This window comes from Otolemur garnettii, unplaced genomic scaffold, assembly GCF_000181295.1.
Source record: "Otolemur garnettii isolate 467f Iridium unplaced genomic scaffold, OtoGar3 scaffold00100, whole genome shotgun sequence".
In the NCBI taxonomy this organism is placed as follows: domain Eukaryota; kingdom Metazoa; phylum Chordata; class Mammalia; order Primates; family Galagidae; genus Otolemur; species Otolemur garnettii.
The window spans coordinates 7581197-7602564 of record NW_003852495.1 but is presented as its reverse complement, the minus strand read 5'-3'; the positions used below and the strand labels follow the sequence as shown (position 1 = coordinate 7602564).

Genomic DNA, 21368 nt, shown 5'->3' with positions numbered 1-21368 from the left:
AAAAAAAAAAAAAGTAAATAAATAAAGACTGTCTATATTTGCATTAAAGCACGATGGAAAGATATGAAAGAAACCAATCTGAGGATGCCAGTGGTGGAGGTAAGGAAAGGGTAGATGGGAAGGGGTAGGAGGGAGACTTCCCACTTCATAGCTTATTATATTTTGGGTTTTAAAATTACATGAATGGCCAGGTGCAGTAGCTCATGCCTGTAATCCTAGCCATCTCTACTAAAAATAGAAAAAAAATAGCTGATTGTTGTTGTGGGTGCCTATAGTCTTAACTATTGGGAAGACAAGTAGTAGGATTGCTTGAACCTAGGAGTTCAAGACTAGCTGAAGCAAGCAGGAGACCCTATCTCTACAAAAAAAAAAAGTAAAAGTTAGCTAGGTGTGGTGGTGCACTCCTATAGTTCCAGCTACTTGGGAGGGCAAAGTAGGAGAATCACTGGAACCCAGGAGTTTGAGGTTGCTGTGAGCTAGGCTGACACCACAGCTACAGAGTGAAACAGTCTCAGAACAAAAACAAATCACATGAACGGGTTGTGTATTGAAAACATAAAACAAATGCAAGTTTTCAAGTTCCAGATTGTAACTCTGTGCAACTATGGAGTTGTAAAATGTTGTGTACATCACAGCAAACCTTGAGATAGATCAATGCCACCCCAGTCAGGAGAGATCCTTGCTCACAAAAATTATGAATGATGTGTACTTTCACTCCAGCATGGAGCTCTCAGCCTCTCTTGCAGCCCTTGGAGACTCTCCCTACATCTCAAGAGTAGGGCGGTGACTCCCAAGCAGGCCTCAGCACTCAGGAAGTGTTCACTACCTGTTAGACTAGAGTAACAGATAAATCTGGAGGCAGTGTACTCTGGGGCCAGACTGCCTGCATTCAGATCCCAGCTTTGTCAATTATTATTTGGATGATCTTGAGAGGGGTCAGTTTCACCTCCCTGTGCCTCAGTTTCCATGTCTATACAATGGGAATTAAAACAATTCTTACCACAGAGGGCTGCTGTAAGGATTAAATGAGCTAATTCATTTATACACAGGATCTAGCACAGACTGAGATTATGTTTTTTTCATGAAGACGGAGGGCTCAAGTGCAGTGACATTTAAGGCTAGGAGGGACTGGCTGGGGAGGCAGGGAGGAGGGATGTCCCAAGACAGTGAGGCTCAGGGAGGCAGGCAATGCCCCTTGGGGTAGAAGACAGGGAAGAAATGGTCAGCTGTGGCAAATTATGCCAAGATGACAAGTCAGAGCCAAAGAAGTTACTGATGCTCTTGGTTGGAGTCGTGCAGGGAGAGAAGCCAACAAGCCCTGAATCAGAGAAGGCAAGGGAAAGGCGAGAGAGGTGAGAGGAGTGGTAGTGCAGATGGCTCTTGAGAAGCATGGCTGAGAAGCAGGGAGAGATACAGGAGGCTCTGAGGATGACAGGAAGGTATGAGGAAGCTCAGGGGACTCTGAGCTTACTTAAATGCTGATGGCCCATGATGACTGCAACCCATGGAATGAAATAAGAAAGCACAAGTCCACACGATAGAAATAAATGGATGGAGGAGTAAAGAAATGGGGCAGAAGGAAAACTCTTCCCCACAGGAGAAGAGTGTCTAGTAAAGGGAAAGGATATGGTGAAATTAGAAAACCACCATTTGCCAACTACCTTAGTGATACCTGTTTCAGGGGAGACTCATTGGTGGATGCTAACCTTAGAGTGAGTGGACATTTACAGTCTCTAAGTATGTCCCCCCAAGATTCGTATTGACAAGATTGGTACCAGGAGAGCCTGGTAAACATCACCTTAACCAATCATTCATGTTAGGCCAGGCTCGGTGGCTCACACTAATCTCAGCACTCTGGGAGGCCGAAGAGGGTGATCCATTGAGTTCAGGAGTTCGAGACCAGCCTGAGCAAGAATGAGATCCCGTTTCTACTAAAAATAGAAAAATGAGCTGAGCATAGTGGCACATGCTGGTAGTGCCAGCTACTTGGGAGGCGGAGGCAAGAGGATCGCTCAAGTCTAAAAGTTTGAAGTTGCTATGAGCTATGATGCCATAGCACTCTGCCCAGGATGACAAAGTATCACTCAAAAAAAAAAAAAATTATCCATGTTAGCATCAGGAGTGGGAAGAAACAACATCGTGTGCTTCCTGATCTGGTGCACCTAGGATGCATCATTGCTGTATTCCAGCCAAAGATGTGTGACCCAAATCTAATCATGAGGAAAAGTCAGACAAACCTGCACTGGGGGGCAGTCTGCAAAACAGCTGGCCTCTATTCTTCAAAAATATCAAGATGACTAAAGATAAGGAAGGCCTAGGAATAGTTCTAGGGTGAAGGAGGAAAATAGACTAATCCCTAAACATAGGGCTGTGCCTGTGGCTCAAAGGAGTAGGGCACCAGCCCCATATGCCAGAGGTGGCAGGTTCAAACCCAGCCCCGGCCAAAAAATGCAAAAAAAAAAAAAAATTCCTAAATGTAATCCTTGGTCCTAGTTGGAGCCATGACAAACAAAAAAATTTCCTCAACAAGTGAAAATTTAACAAGCCACAACACTAAGCTATTTTTTTGTTGTAGTTGTCATTGTTGTTTAGCTGGCCCAGGCCAGGTTTGAACCTGCCAGCCTTGGTCCATGTGGCTGGTGCCATAACTACTGTGCTATGGGTGCCGAGTGATTTTATCTCCATTTTACAGAGAAGGAGATGAAGACTCATAAAGATGTCTCTTGCCCAAGGCAGGCAGCCAGGAAGGGCATGGCTGTCAATTGGCAGCCCTCCCACAATGTTCTGGGCTTATCCACTGTCCAGTACCCACCTTCTGGAAGTCCTTCTTGGAGATGAGCCCACGGGGATCAGTGACGTAGTCCTGGAATGCCTCAGACCCCACGATGTCCTTGAGTTTCAGGAACATGTCAAAGAACTTGAGGATCATCTCCACATTGGATGAGGATTCCACGAGCATGTCCACCATCTGCCGGGCAATCATGCCGTTCACCACGTTCCCTGTGGGCAGTCCCAGGTCAGTGTGGCCCGCAGACCCTCCTCTCTGAAGCCCCCCTGGGCTTTCCTCTCTTGCCAGCTGGTGGAAGCTTCCTAGGCCAGCCTAAGCCTCCCCTCAAAGGGTCACTTCCTTATCTGTGTCACCACCCCATGTGAACCTGGCTGACCCTTCCTTTATCCATCTCCCCTACTAGCTGTGGGAAACCACCAATAAAGACAACAGTGGCACAGGCTGACAGTAGATACCAGACGCCATGCCAAGTTGGCATGATCTTGTGACAACCTTGTAAGGGAAGTGTGTTACTAACAGTTTTTACAGAGACTCAGGCAAGGTCATACACTCAAGGTTACATAATCAGTAAGGGAAGGGGAGAATTTGAACCCAGTGCCACATGACCTCAGTTTATATATCTAAAACTACAGGTGCATGCCACCATGTCCACCACCATGCCCAGCTAATTTTTCTATTCTTAGTAAAGACAGGGTCTCACTCTTGCTCAGTCTCAAACTCCTGAGCTCTGCCAATCTTCCTGCCTCTGCCTCCTAGAGTGCTAGGATTATAGACATGAGCCACCTCGCCTGGCCTAACCTGATTTTTAAAAGCTAATGATTAGTTATCAGAAAAAAAAAAGAAAGAAAGAAAGAAAGAAAGAAAGAAAGAAAGAAAGAAAGAAAGAAAGAGAGAGAAACATTGTAGGAGTATTACCCATTGTAACATTGTAATAGAAAAATACTTAAAAGGAACACTGGACTGTCCATTGGTAGGGGTTTGGTTAAAGGAATCACTGTACTGCCACACACTTACTAAGATTTCTCTGGGGAGTCAATACGTTAATTATGTACAGTCAAGATCTGGCACAAAGTGTTTGTTGAGCTTGTTATTACAATGACTTCTTCAATCCATTGACCCTGACATGATTTCAGATGGGGCTGAGGGTTAGGGTCTCCTGGGTCCCAGAGGACCATTCTCTGGCTGGTCTGAGCTTTCACACTGTTCCCCATCCAGATCCTCTGGGTGTTTACCTTCTAGTAGTGACAGCAACATCACCACCATGTCCTTCTGTAGATCCAGCAGCTCCTTCAACAGCTCAATCTGGCTTGAGTCCTAGAGATCCCACATCCCACCCATGTGAGGGCTGGTCTCTATAGAGACACCTCCCCCACCTCCAGCTGCTTCTGTCCCTCCTCACCTACCAAGGAGGGACTAAGACCTCCTTTTTTCCCCTTCTTACCTCCGAGGGGACCCGAGTCCAGACATGTTCCTCGGAAGCAGGGGAGGGGGCAGAGAGACAAGATTGTGGGGATGGGGTTGGCACTTGGGGAAAGGGCCCAACAGGTGATGTGTAAGGGCAAGGGGCTGGCAGACAAAGAGGACTGGGAGGCTGGGAGGGCAGGCATTTGGGACAGAGACAGATGGAGACACTGGGGACAGTGACCCAGATCTGGGAAGGGATGAGAGCCAGCACTGTGTCTGGCCTAGGGTAGATGCTTGACATATATATGTTGAATATAATGTGTAATGGCAAAAGTGGGACTCTGGGTTTAGGGGCAAGGCTGGAGGAGACAGTTGTGTGCCTTCTGGTGGGGGGGGCAACATAGGGGTAGGTTGCCTCATCTGCCACAATGCTTGTGTTGTAACCACAGAAACTATCAATACAAAGTTCTGTCTCATGGTCCCTATTTGTGTTATGCTGAGTCACATAAAATTGCCAATATATAATTATTTTTGACCTACCAATTTTTTTTTTTTTTTAAGAGACAGAGTCTCACTTTGTTGCCCTTGGTAGTAGAGTGCTGTGAAGTCACAGCTCACAGCAACCTCCGGCTCTTGGGCTTCAGTGATTCTCTTGCCTCAGCTTCCCGAGTAGCTGGGACTATAGGCGCCTGCCATAACGCCTAGCTGTTTGTTGTTGTTGCAGTTTGGCCAGGGCCGGGTTCAAACCAGCCACCCTCAGTATATGGGGCCGACGCCCTGCTCACTGAGCCACAGGTGCCGCCCCAATCTACATATTGTTAACTTCATATGGTTCTACCATTAAAATGGAGAGAGCAGAGCCTCCCTCTACCTCAACGCTAGTTTTAAGTTATTGATTGCAATCCTAACTTATTTACAAAGTTCCAAAACTCTGCATTCTGGTTCCAACATTCTAGGATCTCAAGATTCTAGGATGGGTGGATTCCTGTGGTTTATGTCTGCCCATAATTCAGTTTCCCTTTTATCTTAACAATGCCTGGACTTTAAACTAGGGTGCCCCTAATCCTTCTCTCAGAACATCCGGTGCTAATCCTACCTCCTGGTCTACCTGTATAAGACAGATCTGGCCAATCAGAGCTTTCTTTCCCAAGGTTACGGTGATTGGTTCAGGGATAGGCATGTGACCCCACAGTCCAATGAGAGAGCGTCTCAGGTCTTTCCTTGGAAGTTCTCTCCCCTTGGATGGTAAACCTGCCATACCCTTGTTTCCAACCCATGGGAAACCTGAGGCATTGTTTTTCCAGCCCACTGGGACAGCCTCTCGAGAATGAAGCCAAAGAGGAGAAAGACGTTTCTGCTGACGCCACTCTAAAATTATTCTTTTTCCTTAAGCCACCACGTTGTATTCGAGTTTTAGCCTTTACAACCTAGACCTAGACGAGTTAACACTGCAGGATTTGGAGGTCTACACTGACGAACTCCTTTCAAAAAATCAGGCGACACCAGTCAGGGTTTCTGCCTGTGGCACCTCTGGGTACATTAAAAAAAGACTTCCCTTCCTTAACACGCTACCTGTTGGGAAATTATACAGCATCTTTTACTGCCATCTGCTGGGGAAATGCTGTAATAAACACGCCAATGTATGTATGATGTCTGGGATGGGGACCCCTCAGAGGTTGTGTTCTTGTGAAGTACACAACCTGCCCAAGAGTATTTGGCAGTTTTGAATATGTTTAACAGATGGAAGCAAAGTAAATGGAGTAAGCATTTGTGACACACTGACAAGGCTGCAAAGGGTTGGGGAAAAGAGGAACACAGGGATTCTAGAGATGGGTCATGGGGCTGGATAGGGACCTTACATCATGGATGGCTGGGATGGGTGTCATCTGCCGCAGGCAAGATAAAGAAGCAAAACACTTCCTCAGCCCCAGGCCCTAATCTAGAAGCCTGCCCCCATTCTACCCCAAGGGCTGTGCACATTGGAGATGACTTTATCAGAAAAATGCAACCAATCATTGAGGAACTTTGGCCAGAGGAGCAGGGCCAACATGGCCACCAGTGGAATCTCTCCCGCTGTTGGAGGCAGAGGAGGAGGCTGGGTCTTGTAGACAGCCAATCCAGAAGGAAGATGGATTTGGCCATGGGCAGGGAACCATTCTGGAACATGCTGGGAGCACTTGGGTGAGCCAAGACATGAAAATGGACCACTTGAGGGATGCCCAGAAGCAGATGGATGAACAAGACAAGGGCTGGAACCTGAGCAAGCTTCATCATCATGTGGGCAAACACGTGCAGGAATCCCACCACTGCGTCCCAGAGGCGGCTGTGAGCCAGGCTCTGCTGGTTCCCGGTGCAGGGGCCCTGGAGGACAGAGGGTTGCCTGAGCACCATGCTGAGCACTGGATTAAGGACTGCCCTGTCCCAGAGAGTGAGCCCTACCTGGATATACTCCGTGAGACTGTTGAACACCTGCTTAGCCACGGACATGGCTTTGGAGAAGTTCCTCTTGCCTTGTTCTTCAATAACATCCTTGCCCGAGTAGTACCAGTAAAAGTCGCTGATGGATTCCTGAGGGGCAGTTAAGGTGAGAGAGGCTGTACCTACAGTCTCTATTCCAGGGCACACCTGAATGGTCTCGTATCCTTACCTGCAACCGCAGAAGGTAGTCCACTGTGCAAATGATGATGTTAATAGTGGTCGTGTTCCCTGTCTGTGTCCGAAGATAGTTTTGGAAATCTAGGGAGATGAAAAGATTCATTGAACATCTACCATGTGCTAAGACAGATGAACAATTGGTAACTTATTCATTTATGAAATACATATTTATTGAGTGCTTATTGTATGCCAGAAGGCATAGCAACATTAATTTACTTAATAAGTATTAAGTTTCTATGATCATTTATTCATTTATCTTAAAATATTATTATCAAGGGCCTACCACATCCCAGATTTGGTGTGGATCAGTCATTTATTCATTCATTTTTTTTCCCCAACAAATATTTTGTTTTGTTTTTCTTTTAGAGGCAGGGTCTGACTCTATTGCCCAGGCTGGAGTGCAGTGGCATAATCAGAGCTCACTGCAGCCTTGAAATCCTGGGCTCAAGCAATCCTTCCACCTCAGCCTTCCAAGTAGGTGGGACTACAGGTGTGTGCCACCATACCTGCTATTTATTTTTTAATTTTTTTCTAACAATGAGGTCTCACTGTGCTGTTCAGGCTGGTCTTGAACTCCAGGTGTCAAATCATCCTTCTACCTCAGCCTTCCAAAGGGCTGGGACTACAATTGTGAGCCACTATATCCAGCCTTTATCCAACAAATAGTAATTGAGCACCTACCATGTAGCAGGAGGAAATAGAGATTCAGGCCTCTATTTTTTTTTTTTTTGAGACAGAGCCTCAAGCTGTCCCCTTGGGTAGAGTGCTGTGGTGGCATCACAGCTCACAGCAGGATCCAACTCCTGGGCTCAAGCGAGTCTCCTGCCTCAGCCTCCCAAGTAGCTGGGACCACAGGCACCCGCCACAACGCCTGGCTATTTTTTGGTTGGAGCCATCATTGTTTGGCGGGCCTGGGCTGGATTTGAACCTGCCACCTTAGGTGTATGTGGCTGGTGCCTTAGCCACTTGAGCCATAGGTGCCGAGCCCAGGCCTCTATTTTTTCCAGAAAATTTCACTGAAGGGCTACTAAGTGCTGGGGAAGATGGAAGAGTGATCATTTATTCATTCATTTATTCAATGCATATTTATTGAGTACCTCCTAAATAAATGCCATGGAAGATAAGGATTGGACATTTATTTATTTATTCAACTTTTTAAAATTCAACATATTTTTATTGACTGTATACTAACAGAAGATGAAGGTAGTCACTATTTTTTGGTACAACAAATTTGTTGAGTGCTCATTATGTGCCAGGCACTGTTCTAGGCTTGGCTAATTTCTCTTTCCTTTCCTTTCCTTTCCTTTCTTTCTTTGAGACAGAGTCTCACTCTGTCACCATGGATAGAGTGCTGTCATCATAGCTCACAGCATCCTCAAACTCTTGGGCTCCAGTGATCCCCTTGCCTCAGCCTCCCAAGTAGCTGGGATTACAGGCATGTGTTACCATGCCTGGCTAGTTTTTTTCTATTTTTAGTAGAGATGGGGTCTCACTCTTGTTCAGGTTGGTCTTGAACTCCTGAGCTCAGGCAATCCACCTGCCTGGGCCTTCCAGAGTGCTAGGATTACAGGCTAGAGCCACCATGCCAGCTGTGGAGTTTATATTCTTGTGTATTAATTTTTCAATCTTTTAAGACTGCAATCTATGGTAGGAAATCCATTTCACGTTGAGACCCGGTACCTGTGTTCAATCTGAAGTTATATCTACATATACCCCAAACAGAAGTTTCACATATCCTTACAATGTGCCATGCATTCTGGTATTTTCTGTCCTATACTATTCTAGTTAACTACAAAAGAATTCTTATCACAGCCCACTACATTTGTAGTTCTCTACCTCTCAATCTTGGCTGTACATTAGAATCACCAGGAAGGGGCTGGTGCAGTGGCTCACATCTGTAGTCCTAGCACTCTGGGATGCTGAGGCAGGAGTATCCCTTGAGCTCAAGAGTTTGAGACCAGCCTGAGCAAGAGTAGACCCCATCTTTACTAAAATAGAAAGAGCTGGCTCGGCACCTATAGCTCAAGTGGCTAGGGCCCCAGCCACATACACCAGAGCTGGCAGGTTCGAATCCAGTCTGGGCCTGCCAAACAATAACGACAACTACAACCAAAATATAGCCAGGTGTTGTAGAAAGCACCTGTAGTCCCAGCCACTTGGGAGGCTGACGCAAGAGAATTGCTTAAGCCTAAGAGTTGGAGGTTGCTGTGAGCTGTGATGCCATGGTACTCTATCGAGGATGACAGCTTGAGACTCTGTCTCAAAACAAAAAAAAATAGAAAAAGTTAGCTGGGGGTTGTGGTTGGCACCTATAATCCCAGCTACTCAGGAGGCTGAGGCAGGAAGATCACTTGAACCCAGGAATTTGAGGTTGCTGTGAGGTAGGCTGTTGCCACGGCACTCTAGACTCTCTCTCTTAAAAAAAAAAAAGGAAGGCTCAGCGCCTGTGGCTCAAGTGGCTAAGGTGCCAGCCACATACACCTAAGGTGGCAGGTTCGAATCCAGCCTGGGCCCGCCAAACAACAATGACGGCTGCAACCAAAAAATGGCCAGGCATTGTGGCGGGCGCCTGTAGTCCCAGCTACTTGGGAGGAGGACACTGGCCCCATATACCGAGGGTGGTGAGTTCAAACCCAGCCCCAGCCAAACTACAACAAAAAATAGCTGGGCATTGTGGCGGGCGCCTGTAGTCCCAGCTACTCGGGAGGCTGAGGCAAGAGTATCGCCTAAGCCCAAGAGCTGGAGGTTGCTGTGAGCTGTGATGCATGGCACTCTACCGAGGGTGACAAAGTGAGACTCTGTCTCTAAAAAATAATAAATAAATAAATTAAATTAAATAAAGAAAAACAATCACCAGGAGGTTTTTCTAAATCCCAAATTCTCAGGCCCTATCCCAGATCAATAAAATTAGAACCTGGGCTTCAGTATGTTTTCAAGCTCCCAGCCATGGCAATGTATTAATAGAATTAGGATGAGAACCTCTATGTTAAACTATCACAAATCTCTGATGGGTTTGTTCCCACTAATTGAAAAACATTGTTATATGGCAGAATAGTGTTGAAGCTGAGTGATGGGCACTTGGGAGTTCATTAGTCCATTCTCTCTAGTACATGGCAGAGAAGTTCTAGAGTAATGATGGAAGATGATAATGATAATGACAAACAATGTTCTTGGGTAACAGGGGTGGTGGCGGCAGGGATACTGGGCAAAATGATCAGGGTTGTGATGGGAGAAGGCCAGGGGGCTGGAGACATCTACAGGGGATGCCTGACCCAGCCTTGGTGGTGAAGGAGGGCTCCCTGGAAGAGGACACTACTCAAAAAGCTGAGATTTGAACGATGCACAGCAGTTGGCCACACAAATTCTCAGCTGCTTGACTTTGGGCAAGTTAGCAAACTTCTCTGTGTAGCACAGACTATTGGAATTAAGGCACAGCCCACATTGGGGTGGGGGTCACAACAGACCCCACTTTATAGAGCTGTTGTGAGGTGTTAACACTTTAGCATACATAAAGAAATTGAGGTCAGCATCTGGTATGTAAGTACTCAAGAAACGTTAGCTGTTTTTAAAGGGCCTTAAAGAGAGTGTTGAGGTGGTTCTCAAAGTATAGTCTCCAAATCTTTGCAGCTCCTGGGAACCTGTTAGAAATGCAAATTCCTGGGCTACACCCCAGAACTGCTAAATCTGAAATTCTGGGATGGGGCCCAGAAGTCTGTATTTTAACACCTCCTTGTGATACTGAGTTTGAGAACTGCCTCTGTAGACCCATTTGCCAAATGATAATCTAATCAAATTATCAGTGCAACAAAAATGGGTTTTAGTTCATTAAGTCCTTTTAATGTTTATAGCTATGCCATGTCGCATGGGGTGGTTTTAACAGCCCTGGAAAGTTCCCTCCTCCCCAAAGTTTTACTTGCCACCTGACTTCCCTAGAGTTACTTCACAATTTCTGTATCAGGATAGCTCAACAAAAAGCCCATTTTCCTGGCTTCATAATATAGACAAAGAACATACTCCAATATTCAAGATTTTATAAGTCAATGTACACTATTTCCCATCAATAACTCCTTTCTAATTCCTTTATTTATTTGATTTAAGTTGGACTATATGGTTTGGTTCTGTTTGTTTTTTTGAGACAGAGTCTCATTTTGTCACCCTCGGTAGGGTGCCATGGCATTATAGCTCACAGCAACCTCAAACGCTTGGGTATAAGCAATCCTCTTGCCTCAGGCTCCCAAGTAGCTGGGACTACAGGTGCCTGCCACAGCACCTGGCTGTTTTTAGAGACAGAGTCTTGATCTTGCTCAGGCTGGTCTCAAACTCTTGAGCTCAAGCAATCCACCAGCCTCTGCTTCCCAGAGTGCTAGGATTACAGTCATGAGCCACCTCCCTCAGCTGGACTATATGTTTAAATTATTAATTCTCCTATAAAATCCTGCCAACGGAGAACACTGTCATAGACATGTGCAAATATGGAAGAGACAAACCTTTTGTCTGCTTTAAATGGCACTGAATACTCAAGACATGCAAAGCTTCAGAGATTTGAAAACTATTTCAAATCTTTATTTGATTAGGGGAGTAATCCATGGATTTAGGCAGAGGACTAGGTTGTAAATCCATGAATTAGGCAGAGGACTGGGGGAGAGAAATCCCACCTATAAGAACATTCTCAGGGCCGGGTGTAGTGGCTCCTGCCTGGAATCCTAGTGCTCTGGGAGGCTGAGGGGGTGGATTGCCTGAGCTCATGGGTTTGAGACCAGCTTGAGCAAGTGCTAGACCCCTTCTCTAAAAAACAGATGGGTGTTGTGGCAGGTGCCAATAGTCCCAGTTACTCAGGAGGCTGAGGCAAGAGAATCGCTTGAGCCCAAGAGTTTGAGGTTGCTGTGAGCTATGACGCCGCAGCAGTCTACCAAGGATGACAAAGTGAGACTGTCTCAAAAAAGAAAAGAACATTTTCATTTTCAAAAAGTCTGATTCCACCTTAGTTAAAACTGAAGAATGAAAATTTTATGGCTCAATGCCTGTAGCTCAAGTGGCTAAGGTGCCAGCCACATACACCAGAGCTGGCTGGTTTGAATTCAGCCCGGGCCTGCCAACCAACAATGACAACTACAACCAAAAAATAGCCAGATGTTGTGATGGGTGCCTATAGTCCCAGCTACTTGGGAGGCTGAGGCAAGAGAATTGCTTAAGCCCATGAATTGGAGGTTGCTGTGAGCTGTGATGCCACAGCACTCTACCAATAAAAAAAAAAAAGAATGAAAATTTTAGTCACATGGCACCAAATAATAAACCTTGAGGAAAAACTAGTTGTGGACAAAGAACTTTTAAAAATCCCAGAGGATGGATCATACTTTATTCTTTGTTGAAAATAAAAGAGTGAAGATTAAAAATATTTATAAATCAGTTGTCTTAAACAGCACTAGCCAAGTGAAGTGAAGGTTATGGAAGTTAGATTTCTAATTGCTCTGATTCTTGTCACGAAAGTTAATTTCCCGGTAGTCTGTGGTTTCATAAGTATCGCTAAGGGTTATAACCACAAACTTGAGACAGTACACGTTTGTTATAGGAAATGGCATTGGGTAGAGTGTTTGTTGTACAGAATCTTGACTCTTTAATGTTGCAAACTCTGCCACATGAGGCTGTATTTTCTCATCAGCCATTCGTTTAATTTGCTGTGTCATCTTCAATCTTGTTAAATTGGCTGAACTAGAATAAAAGTTGTGAAAACTCTTGCTTAAGAAAGAATTTGTAGGCCTTCCTCCTGGCAAAGTGTTTTACTACATATGAGCAGAATAAGTGAGTGATTCTAATTGATTTGTGTAAAAACGCCAGGCATTATTTTCCTCTAAAGATCCAAAGTACGGAAATCCACCACATGTCCTGAACTTTGGCAGCTGCTACAAAATGCCTGTGGGAAAATGATGTGTGACAAATTGCCCATTTGGGCAAACTGATTTTGGGCCAAATTAGTTGTTGGCAGATTGCTTTTGGGAAATTGAACTGGCCAGAGGAGTTAAAAGGGGCTAGATTCCAGGAATTCCAAAGGGATTTCGGAAGAAGGATAAAGGACAACAGAGTCAAAGACCAGACCTGGATGGCTGGCCAGGACATCATTACATAAGGGAGGAGGGGCGTTGGAAGCTAACTCAGGCAACCCTTCCAGACCCACCTCAAACCTGACCTCTCGCCCCTCTCCCCTTCCTCCTCACCATTATTGTGGCCCTCGCAGAGTAATTGCAGGAATCGAAACAGGTCTTGTGTGAATTCATCATCTGCCATGACCTTCTCTCCTGGGTGGAAGGGAGGGGACAAGGCCCAGGAGGTGTCAGGTGCTGAGGCACAGCACGTGTATGCACACAGCCCATGCACACTGCACACGCATGGTATGCCCAAAGCATGAGGGTGCTGGGAGGAGCAGCCACCACTTCAAAGACACTATGAGAGTCACTGATATCCATGACACCAGGGGGCTCCAACCTCAGAATCCAGGACATCAGCAGACAGAAACTTGAGGGGCCCTGGGTCATGAAGCTGGGACCTCAAGTGTTGTTCCACAACATCAGTGTCTCTCTGATGTCGCCACTTGTGCGACATCAGGGAGTGTCTGCTAACCCCGCAGACATTCAGGCAGCTGATATCACCCTCAGCCCCCCTCCAGGCTGCGGGGGGTTAATGGATTATGGGGAGTGGGGTCAAATTCACACAAAGGCTCTGAGCAGGGGTGTATCCAGAAGGGATAAGAGATAGGGACTGAAAGCTGGCCAATTGGCCCAGATGCTTTGAAAGCAGCTAATCCAGGAGAAGCAGAAGGGAGGCGGGTAAACATGAGCCAATCAGAGTGGGCATCTGAAAGAAGCCAATCAGGGTGGGTTGTAGGGGAGGAGGCTAGACAGTGAATGGGCCAACCAGAGCAGGGGCAAAGGTGGCACGCACACCAACCAGACTGGATGTTAGAGGCAACCAATCTGGTTGCTGGATAGGCCAACTAATCTGGGGTGAGGTGCAGAGAGCAGAGGAGGTGGGAATAGGGGTCACCCCATACTGGGACTGTGAATCTGGGTCTGGAAGTTCAAAAGTATCCAGCTGGAAAGAGATCTCTGCCATCTTATCTAGCTTCTATTTCACACATGGGGAAACTGAGGCTTAGGGAAGGTCAGAGACTTGTTTACAGTCCCATGTGTGTCAGTGGCTAATTGGGGACCCAAATCTTGGGCCTGGACTCCTGATCTCAAGACTTTCCACTGCTATGGCACACCCACAAAGGGTCCTTCCTCGAACAGCCCAGATCCTCAGCATCCAGGTGGAGGGCAGAGGGGGAGTTAGGAGGGGTGGGTGGCAGCAGAACAGCAAGGGGGTGGGCTGGGGAATTACCGTTCTGGCGATTGATGACTGGGGCAGCCAACAGGATGGGAGTAGGAAGCAGGAGCAGAGGGAAAAAGAGACAGAGAGACAGCAAACACACACAGTGAAGTATGCAGAGACAAAGACAGATGGGGAGAGAAACAACTCAGAGAAAGTCAGAATGATAAGGAGACAGAAGGAAGTGGGTTAGCAAGGAAGACAGTAGGAAATGAGAATAAAAGCAGATAAAATGAAAGAAGAAGGCAGGGAGAGAGACATGAAGAGATAGAGGTGGAAAGGCAGGAGGCGAGGATTAGGGTAGAAAGGTTAGACACGTCACAACACAGCAAAGAGGAGACGTGATTAACCCGGATTAGGGACATTAATCAGAGAACAGCAATCAGGGTGTAAGACTTGGGGCATGTGGAGGGTGGGGTCCATGTGGTGATGGGAAGAGAACACAGGATAGAATGACTCCCAGGACAGGGGACCATGGTAGACCCATACCCGAGAGGATTTGGGGGGTGGTAGTAGGGACCACAGTAAGGGGTACTCTTGGGGACCGAGTGTCTTGGATGAGGGAAGCTCTAGGCAATGGCAGGGGAGGGGGCTGTTGGGAGGGCAGGAATCCTGAAGGAAGAAGATGTCCTAGGGAGAGGGAAGCCCAAGAAAGGGCCTCACCAGTTCCATCCTCGTTCACCATGCCCAGCCCCTCTGCCTTGTTCTGTCTCTCAAAGGCATTGAGATCCAGGACACTGAGGGAAAAGATGAGAAAGACGGAGATATAGTGAAGACTGCCCGAGTGGCAGGCTGGAGAGCCACAATCATGTCTAAGCTGGAACCAAGCAGAAGCAGAAACGAAGAGGGAGCAGGGCCAGAATGAACCATGAGCTGAAATAATGAGAAAACTACCAATTAGCAAAAGCTACAGAGGGGCAGGAAAAGTCAAATGACAGCAGGAGGTGAACAAAGGCGGGCAATAGTACAGCCACCAGATTCCCTGCTGCTGAGTCCTTGAATTCTCAACAACCTCCCAGCTCCACTGTCTGGAATCCACCTACAAATCGTGCTTAAGGTCAGAGACATTTGCCTTCCTTATTGTTGTACATTAATTCTTATAATAAACTCCACGTTATTTAAGCTACTCTGAGTGGGTCTCTTTTCTTGGACCAAGAGAGCAGAACTAGAACCAGAAATGGTACCAGGAGTGTGGGAGTGGGGGTGCAGCCACACCAAATAGGGACTAACTACAAGATGGGCGCTAGAACCTACCTGCACGTTTGCATTAGTGCCTGGATACTCTGAAAGAAGCCAACTTCCTTCTTGTCCTTCAGATAGTCCAGCATTTTCTGCAGAGGGGCCAGCAGGGGAGGAGGAACTGGGAGTCACACAGGAACCTCCCAGCCCTCTTTACCCTCCTCCCAATCCCTTCACCTCTGTTACCTGCTGCACCTCAGCATTGCCTCCATTGAGGATGGAGATGCCCAGCTTCAGGGTGGAGGACACCATGGCACCTGTCTCTCCTGGAAGTGGGAAAGGGACAAAAGATGGTCTACCTAGTTTGGAGTCAGAGTATTCCACCAGAAAACAGCCGCTCCGGGGGATGTGCGAAAAGGGAATAGGTGTGTGTACAGGGCTGATCATGACTGAAGGGCAAGTGAGAAACTGCCAGGCAAATGTGCAAGGGGAACTTGCAAAGGCTGGGGTGTGAGTGCAAATCACAGGCTTGCAGGGGTGGCACGTGGGTCCAAAGGGGATGGGTGGGCCAGGGAGAGTGAAGACAAGTGGGTGGGCTTAGAGGAGTTGAATGCATGTGCGAGGGGCACCTTTGCAGGCACTGATCATCTGCAGCACCATCTCAGCGGCCCCCCGGTTGTGCAGCCGTGCCTGCTGGTAGAGGAGCCTCTGCTTCTCCATCTCTTTCTCCTGGGGCAGAGAGGCAAACCCAAGGGGGCAAGTGAGTGCAGGCTCGCCAGCCCAGCCTTTCCCCTCACAGCCTTGGCCTTCCTTCCCCCCTGCTCTCCTTGCAGCAGCCACATCCAGCGGATCATTCTTTCTGCTGTGACCTTCCCCATCGCCTGGGGCTCACATGCTGGGTTTGTCTTCTGTGCCTAGCACAGGGCTGGCATAGAGCCAGCTCACACAAATCAGGGCTGGGGGGCCAGGTGCTGTGGCTCATGCCTGTAATCCCAGCACTCTGGGAGGTAGGCTAAGGAGGGTGGATCACCTGAGCTCAGGAGAATTCCAGATCAGCCTGAGCAAGAGTGAGACCCCTGTCTCTAAAAATAGCCAGGTGTTGTGGCAGGTACCTGTAGTCCCAGCTACTCGGGAGGCTGAGGCAAGAGGATCACCTGAGCCTAAGAATTTGAGGTTTCTGTGAACTATGACACCACGGCACTTTACCAAGTATGACAGTGAGACTCTGTCTCAAAAAAACCCTCCAAAAACCAAATCAGGGCTGGCCATGGAAATGTCTTAACCTAGGCACACAGCCTTCCAAAGGGTCAGTGGACAGAGTCCAGCCTGTGAATTTGGATGATGAAAAATATAAAAACATTTTTATGTTTCACATTATTGCTGCTACAGATACCTTGAAATATCACTTGCATTCATCACTACTTTTCAATTACACAGTGGCTATTGGACCCACTGCCAGATCTTGTTATTTGATAGATTTTTTTTTTTTTGAGACAGAGTCTCACTCTGTTGCCCTTGGTAGAGTGTCATGGTTCCACAGCTCACAGCAACCTCAAACTCTTGGGCTTAAGTGATTCTCTTGCCTCAGCCTCCCAAGTAGCTGGGACTACAGGTGCCCATCACAACATCTGACTATTTTTTTTTTGTTGTTGTTGTTCTTGCAGTTGTCTTTGTTGTTTTAGCTGACCCGGACTGGGTTTGAACTCGCCAGCCTAGGTGTATGTGGCTGATGTCCTGCCCACTGAGCTATGGGCACTGCCTGTATCACAAAGTTGTTTTCTAAATATTTTGATGACTATTTCATACTTATTTCCTAGGCTATGAATTCATTCTCTGTATTTGAAAACATTATTCTCTTTATTTTTATTTTTTTAGAGACAGGATCTCCCTGTATCATCCAGGTTGGTCACATATGCCCAGCCTCAGGTGAGCCTCCTGCATCAGCCTCCCCAGTAGCTGGGATTACAAGCCAAAATCCTAAAACATGATTCTGAGAAAGTCTTCACCAGATCCCAGAGAAGATCCCAACAGGAAAAAAATATTAAAAAACAAAAACTCTTAAGTAAATGTTTGCTGACTGCCTTAATGAATGAATAGGTTTCTCACTGTCTGGCCTTTGCACATTCTCTTCCCTCTATCTGGAATACCTTTTCCTTTTCTTTCTTTCTTTTTTTTTTTTTTTTGAGGCAGAGCCTCAAGCTGTTGCCCTGGGTAGAGTGCCATGGCATCACAGCTCACAGCAACCTCCAACTCCTGGGCTCAACCAATTCTGCCTCCGCCTCCCAAGTAGCTGGGACTACAGGAGCCCACCACAACGCCTGGCTATTTTTTGTTGCAGTCATCAATGTTGTTTGGCGGGCCCAGGCTGGGTTCGAACCCACCAGCTCAGGTGTATGTGGCTTAGCTGCTTGAGCCACAGGCACTGAGCCTTTTCTTTTCTTTTCTTTCTTTTGAGACAGAGTCTCAAACAGAGTCTCACTCTGTTTCCTGGGGTAGAGTGCCATGGCGTCATAATAGCTCACAGTAACTTTAAACTCTTGGGCTCAATTGATCCTCTTGCCTCAGCCTCCCCAGTAGCTGGGACTACAGGTGCCCGCCATAAGGTCTGGCAAGATTTTCTGGTTTTTTGTAGAGGCAGGGTTTGGCTTTTGCTCAGGCTGGTCTTAAACTCCTGTGCTCAAGCAATCAGTTCAGGAGTGAGCCACTGATCTCCTGCCCCCTTCTGTGCTTTGGCACAATCCTTTTCCACCCACAGCCTCAGACATCTCCTCCTCTGAGAAGCCCTCCCTGATTCTTTCCCCTCCCCCATGCTGGGTCAGGCACCTTGTCTGGGCTGCCATACCCCTAGAGATTCCCCTATCTTAGTCCTGACCCCTCTGCCTGTGCCCACCATTGACACACCATCCCATCCCACAGCCTTAGCTCTCCCTATCACCACAGTGAATGCTCTGTGCTGTTACTCATTGGCTGACGTGTCTGTCCCCGCAGTGAACTGACTTGGTCACTGCTGCTGTGTCCCCCAACCATTGCTGAATGAATAGGAGATGACTGAAGTCTGCATCCCTCATCCCTCAGGACCTCCTGATGCCACCTACCTCAAAGGAAACCTCTGCCTCCTCTTCTTCACCCTCCTCGGCGTTCTCTCCTCCCTCCTCCAAGTGGCAGCTCTGGGGAGGGGGCATCAGTTAAATAATGATATGAACAAAGGAGATACCCCAATGCTGGCCCCACCCTTAAAGTAGACAGGCACTGCAGCTGGGGAGGAAACCCCCCTGGATGTGGCAGGCTTACCTTTGCCATGATGTCAGCATAGGCCATATATAGATAATCCTCGTCCAGTTTGCTGAGGAAGCCAGCAGGGATATAGTCAGGGCCAACAGAGAGGACCCCATCTTTTAATAGCCTCCAGTTTCCCCTGGAGAGTCAACCCTCCCATGCTCAGGTTGTGTGGTTCAGCTGGGGTGGTCTTTTCACTTCCAAGGTGGCATGTGAGGAAGGCAGAGTCAATGAGTACTTTGTATCTGCTTGGTCCCAATATTAGGTAAGAGGTGGCATCTGGTCTAGAGTTCATTCTGGGCGTTTTGCTGGAGCTGTTGGTGAAGGTTCTCCCTTCCCCCCAGGGATACTAACATGGAGCAATGGGAGGCTGGAGCTGCCAGGGCCAGCTTGCCACCTGTTGCTTCCCTTAACAATTATGATCAACCATCCTCTCCTTAGGTCGCCTCTATAATGGCCAATGCCTACAGAGTGATTACATTAACACCATTTAGTCCCTGTTCTAAGTGTTTTAAATATATTAACAAATTAATTCTCACCCTAATCCTCTTGGGTAGGTATATTACAAGCTTTATTTTACAGATGAGGGAATTAAGGCACAAAGATCCCCCCGGCTGAGGTCACACAGCTTGCTCTGGGATTCAACTCGGATAGTCTAACTCCAAAGCCATTGCTCTCCCCCACATAGAAAACAGGATACTCAACTTCCTAGTTGCCCTTGCAGCTACTGGTGGCCTGATGTCAGAATTCTGGCCAACAAGATAAGTATGGAAGTCCATGGGCAAAAGCTTCCCTTCTTAGGTAAAAAGAGCTTAAAAAGGCAAATTGGGGGAAGGGCTTTCTCCTTCTTTTTGCCTGGTATGTGGTTGCGATGTCTGATGTCTGGAAGTGCAGTGTCCATCTTGTGACCACAAGACAAAGGCTAAGAAGGGCAGAGCAGAAAGCTACAGGGAGGCTGGGCCATCGTGGCGGGCACCTGTAGTCCCAGCTACTTGGGTGGCTGAGGCAGGAGGATCACTTGAGCCCAAAAGTTTGAGGTTGCTGTGAGCTATGACACCACAGCACTCTACCCAGGGTGACAGAGTAAGACTCTGTCTCAAAAAAACAGAAAAAATAGGCCAGGTGCAGTAGCTCATGTCTGTAGTCCAGCACTTGGGAAGCCAAGGTGGGTAGATTGTCTGAGCTCACAGGTTTGAGACCAGCCTGACTCAGAGCAAGACTCTGTGTCTAAAAAAATAGCCAGGCATTGTGGAGGATGTTGTAGTCCCAGCTACTTGGGAGGCTGAGGCAAGAGGATCACTTGAACCCAAGAGTTTAAGGTTGCTATGAGCTAAGACTCCACGGCACTCTACCAAGGGTGACCAAATGAGAGTGTCTCAAAAAACAAAACAAAACAAAAAAAGCTAGAAAGGACCTGGGTCCCTGCCAATGAATATCAGTGTGTCACAGAACAGTCCTGGATTCTATAGCTCCTGACTTCACATTATATGACAAAAATAAATCCGTGTGCCTCTGTTTCCTCATCTGGAAAAAAGAGTTGAGATAGGATCTATCTCATGGTATGAAGATTAAGTGGGAGCATATCTACGTCAAGTGTGGAGCGCGGTGACTGAAACACGCCAAGCACGTGCTAAATGCAGCAGCCAGGGCATCCTTGTTATATACTTCTTACTCCTAAGCCTGCCATTAGCCCGTATGAAGCCTTTGAGTGATAAGAAAAAATGCCCCCACCACGTCCATCTGTTAGAAATTTGTCATATATGGAAAAATGTTTTATAACACACTGATTTTTTAAGTCTTTTAATTTTTATTACTCAAAAAAGCCTCGTTTTCTTATTTAGCTTTCTGATGCTATGCTTGTGCCTTCAACACTCTCACAATAATTTTCTACTCCTCAGTAAGGAAAGCACGCTTGATCCTGTCATGAACACATTTAGCACACATGGAACCAGCACAGGCCCTGCTGATATGTTTTTTTGTTTTAGACAACCTCATAAGAACTTTAGGTCTCACAAGGCGAACCCCTCAACATCTGCCTGGGTACATGCCATGCAAATTTGGTGCTTTCCCAACCTTCTTGGTATAAAGGTAAATAATTCTATTACCAGGGGTTCGGTACAGCCTGGTTTAGTTAGAGGCTGTATTGTAGGAAAGCCTATGACAGTATGTCTAACGCTGCACCATTCTGAATGCCTCGGGACAGCGTCCCTGGAAGCATAACACACTGATTTTGTTTGAGCAAGACACTTTCTTCTGGAAAGGCCTATCAGCATTGCCTGTGATATGAACCCCTCTGATGAGATGCCCTGGGAAGTGCAGCCCACATAACAGGCAGCCTTGCCTGCTCTAGGAAAGTGACTTTTAAAGATCAGCTGTGGGGCTCCCCTAGAACTCAGAAGGCCTCTCTTGAGGTACAGGGAGTCTGCTAGGATTGGGGACGGAATACTGAGTCTCTTTCCTAGGACTCTGGGGACATTTCTGAGGCCCCGGGGTGGTGGTGGTGGTGTCCTCACCTCTTTTCAGTCAGGGCAGTGCGGCTGAAGTGTAGGACCAGCTGGTGCAAGGGGTCTGGCTTCTTCTCCTCCACTTCTTCTTCCTCTTCTTCCTGCTCTCCAGCTTTCTGAGGGGAGGGAGGAGCTGGGGAAAGGGTTCTAGAATCCTTTTGGATCTTCCCCCATAGAACTGCTAGGTTGGAATTTTTTTT

At 47.2% G+C, this 21368-nt stretch overlaps 1 protein-coding gene and 1 pseudogene across 2 annotated transcripts in view; both read right to left on the bottom strand.

The window, feature by feature from the left end:
- Positions 1-21368, bottom strand: part of RYR1 (ryanodine receptor 1) — a 131919-nt gene that overhangs the window by 29204 nt on the left and 81347 nt on the right. For both annotated transcript variants that reach the window (XM_003796154.3, XM_003796155.3), the window contains 14 exons: positions 21178-21284; positions 18680-18731; positions 18484-18555; positions 16018-16117; positions 15635-15714; positions 15464-15540; positions 14873-14946; positions 14222-14239; positions 13060-13140; positions 6840-6928; positions 6632-6760; positions 6449-6553; positions 4021-4102; positions 2813-3000 (listed from right to left, as the gene is read on the bottom strand). In XM_003796154.3, coding sequence (XP_003796202.1) covers positions 2813-3000; positions 4021-4102; positions 6449-6553; positions 6632-6760; positions 6840-6928; positions 13060-13140; positions 14222-14239; positions 14873-14946; positions 15464-15540; positions 15635-15714; positions 16018-16117; positions 18484-18555; positions 18680-18731; positions 21178-21284 — 1254 coding nt within the window. The remainder of the gene's footprint in view (positions 1-2812; positions 3001-4020; positions 4103-6448; positions 6554-6631; positions 6761-6839; positions 6929-13059; positions 13141-14221; positions 14240-14872; positions 14947-15463; positions 15541-15634; positions 15715-16017; positions 16118-18483; positions 18556-18679; positions 18732-21177; positions 21285-21368) is intronic.
- Positions 20498-20848, bottom strand: LOC100963325 (annotated as a pseudogene).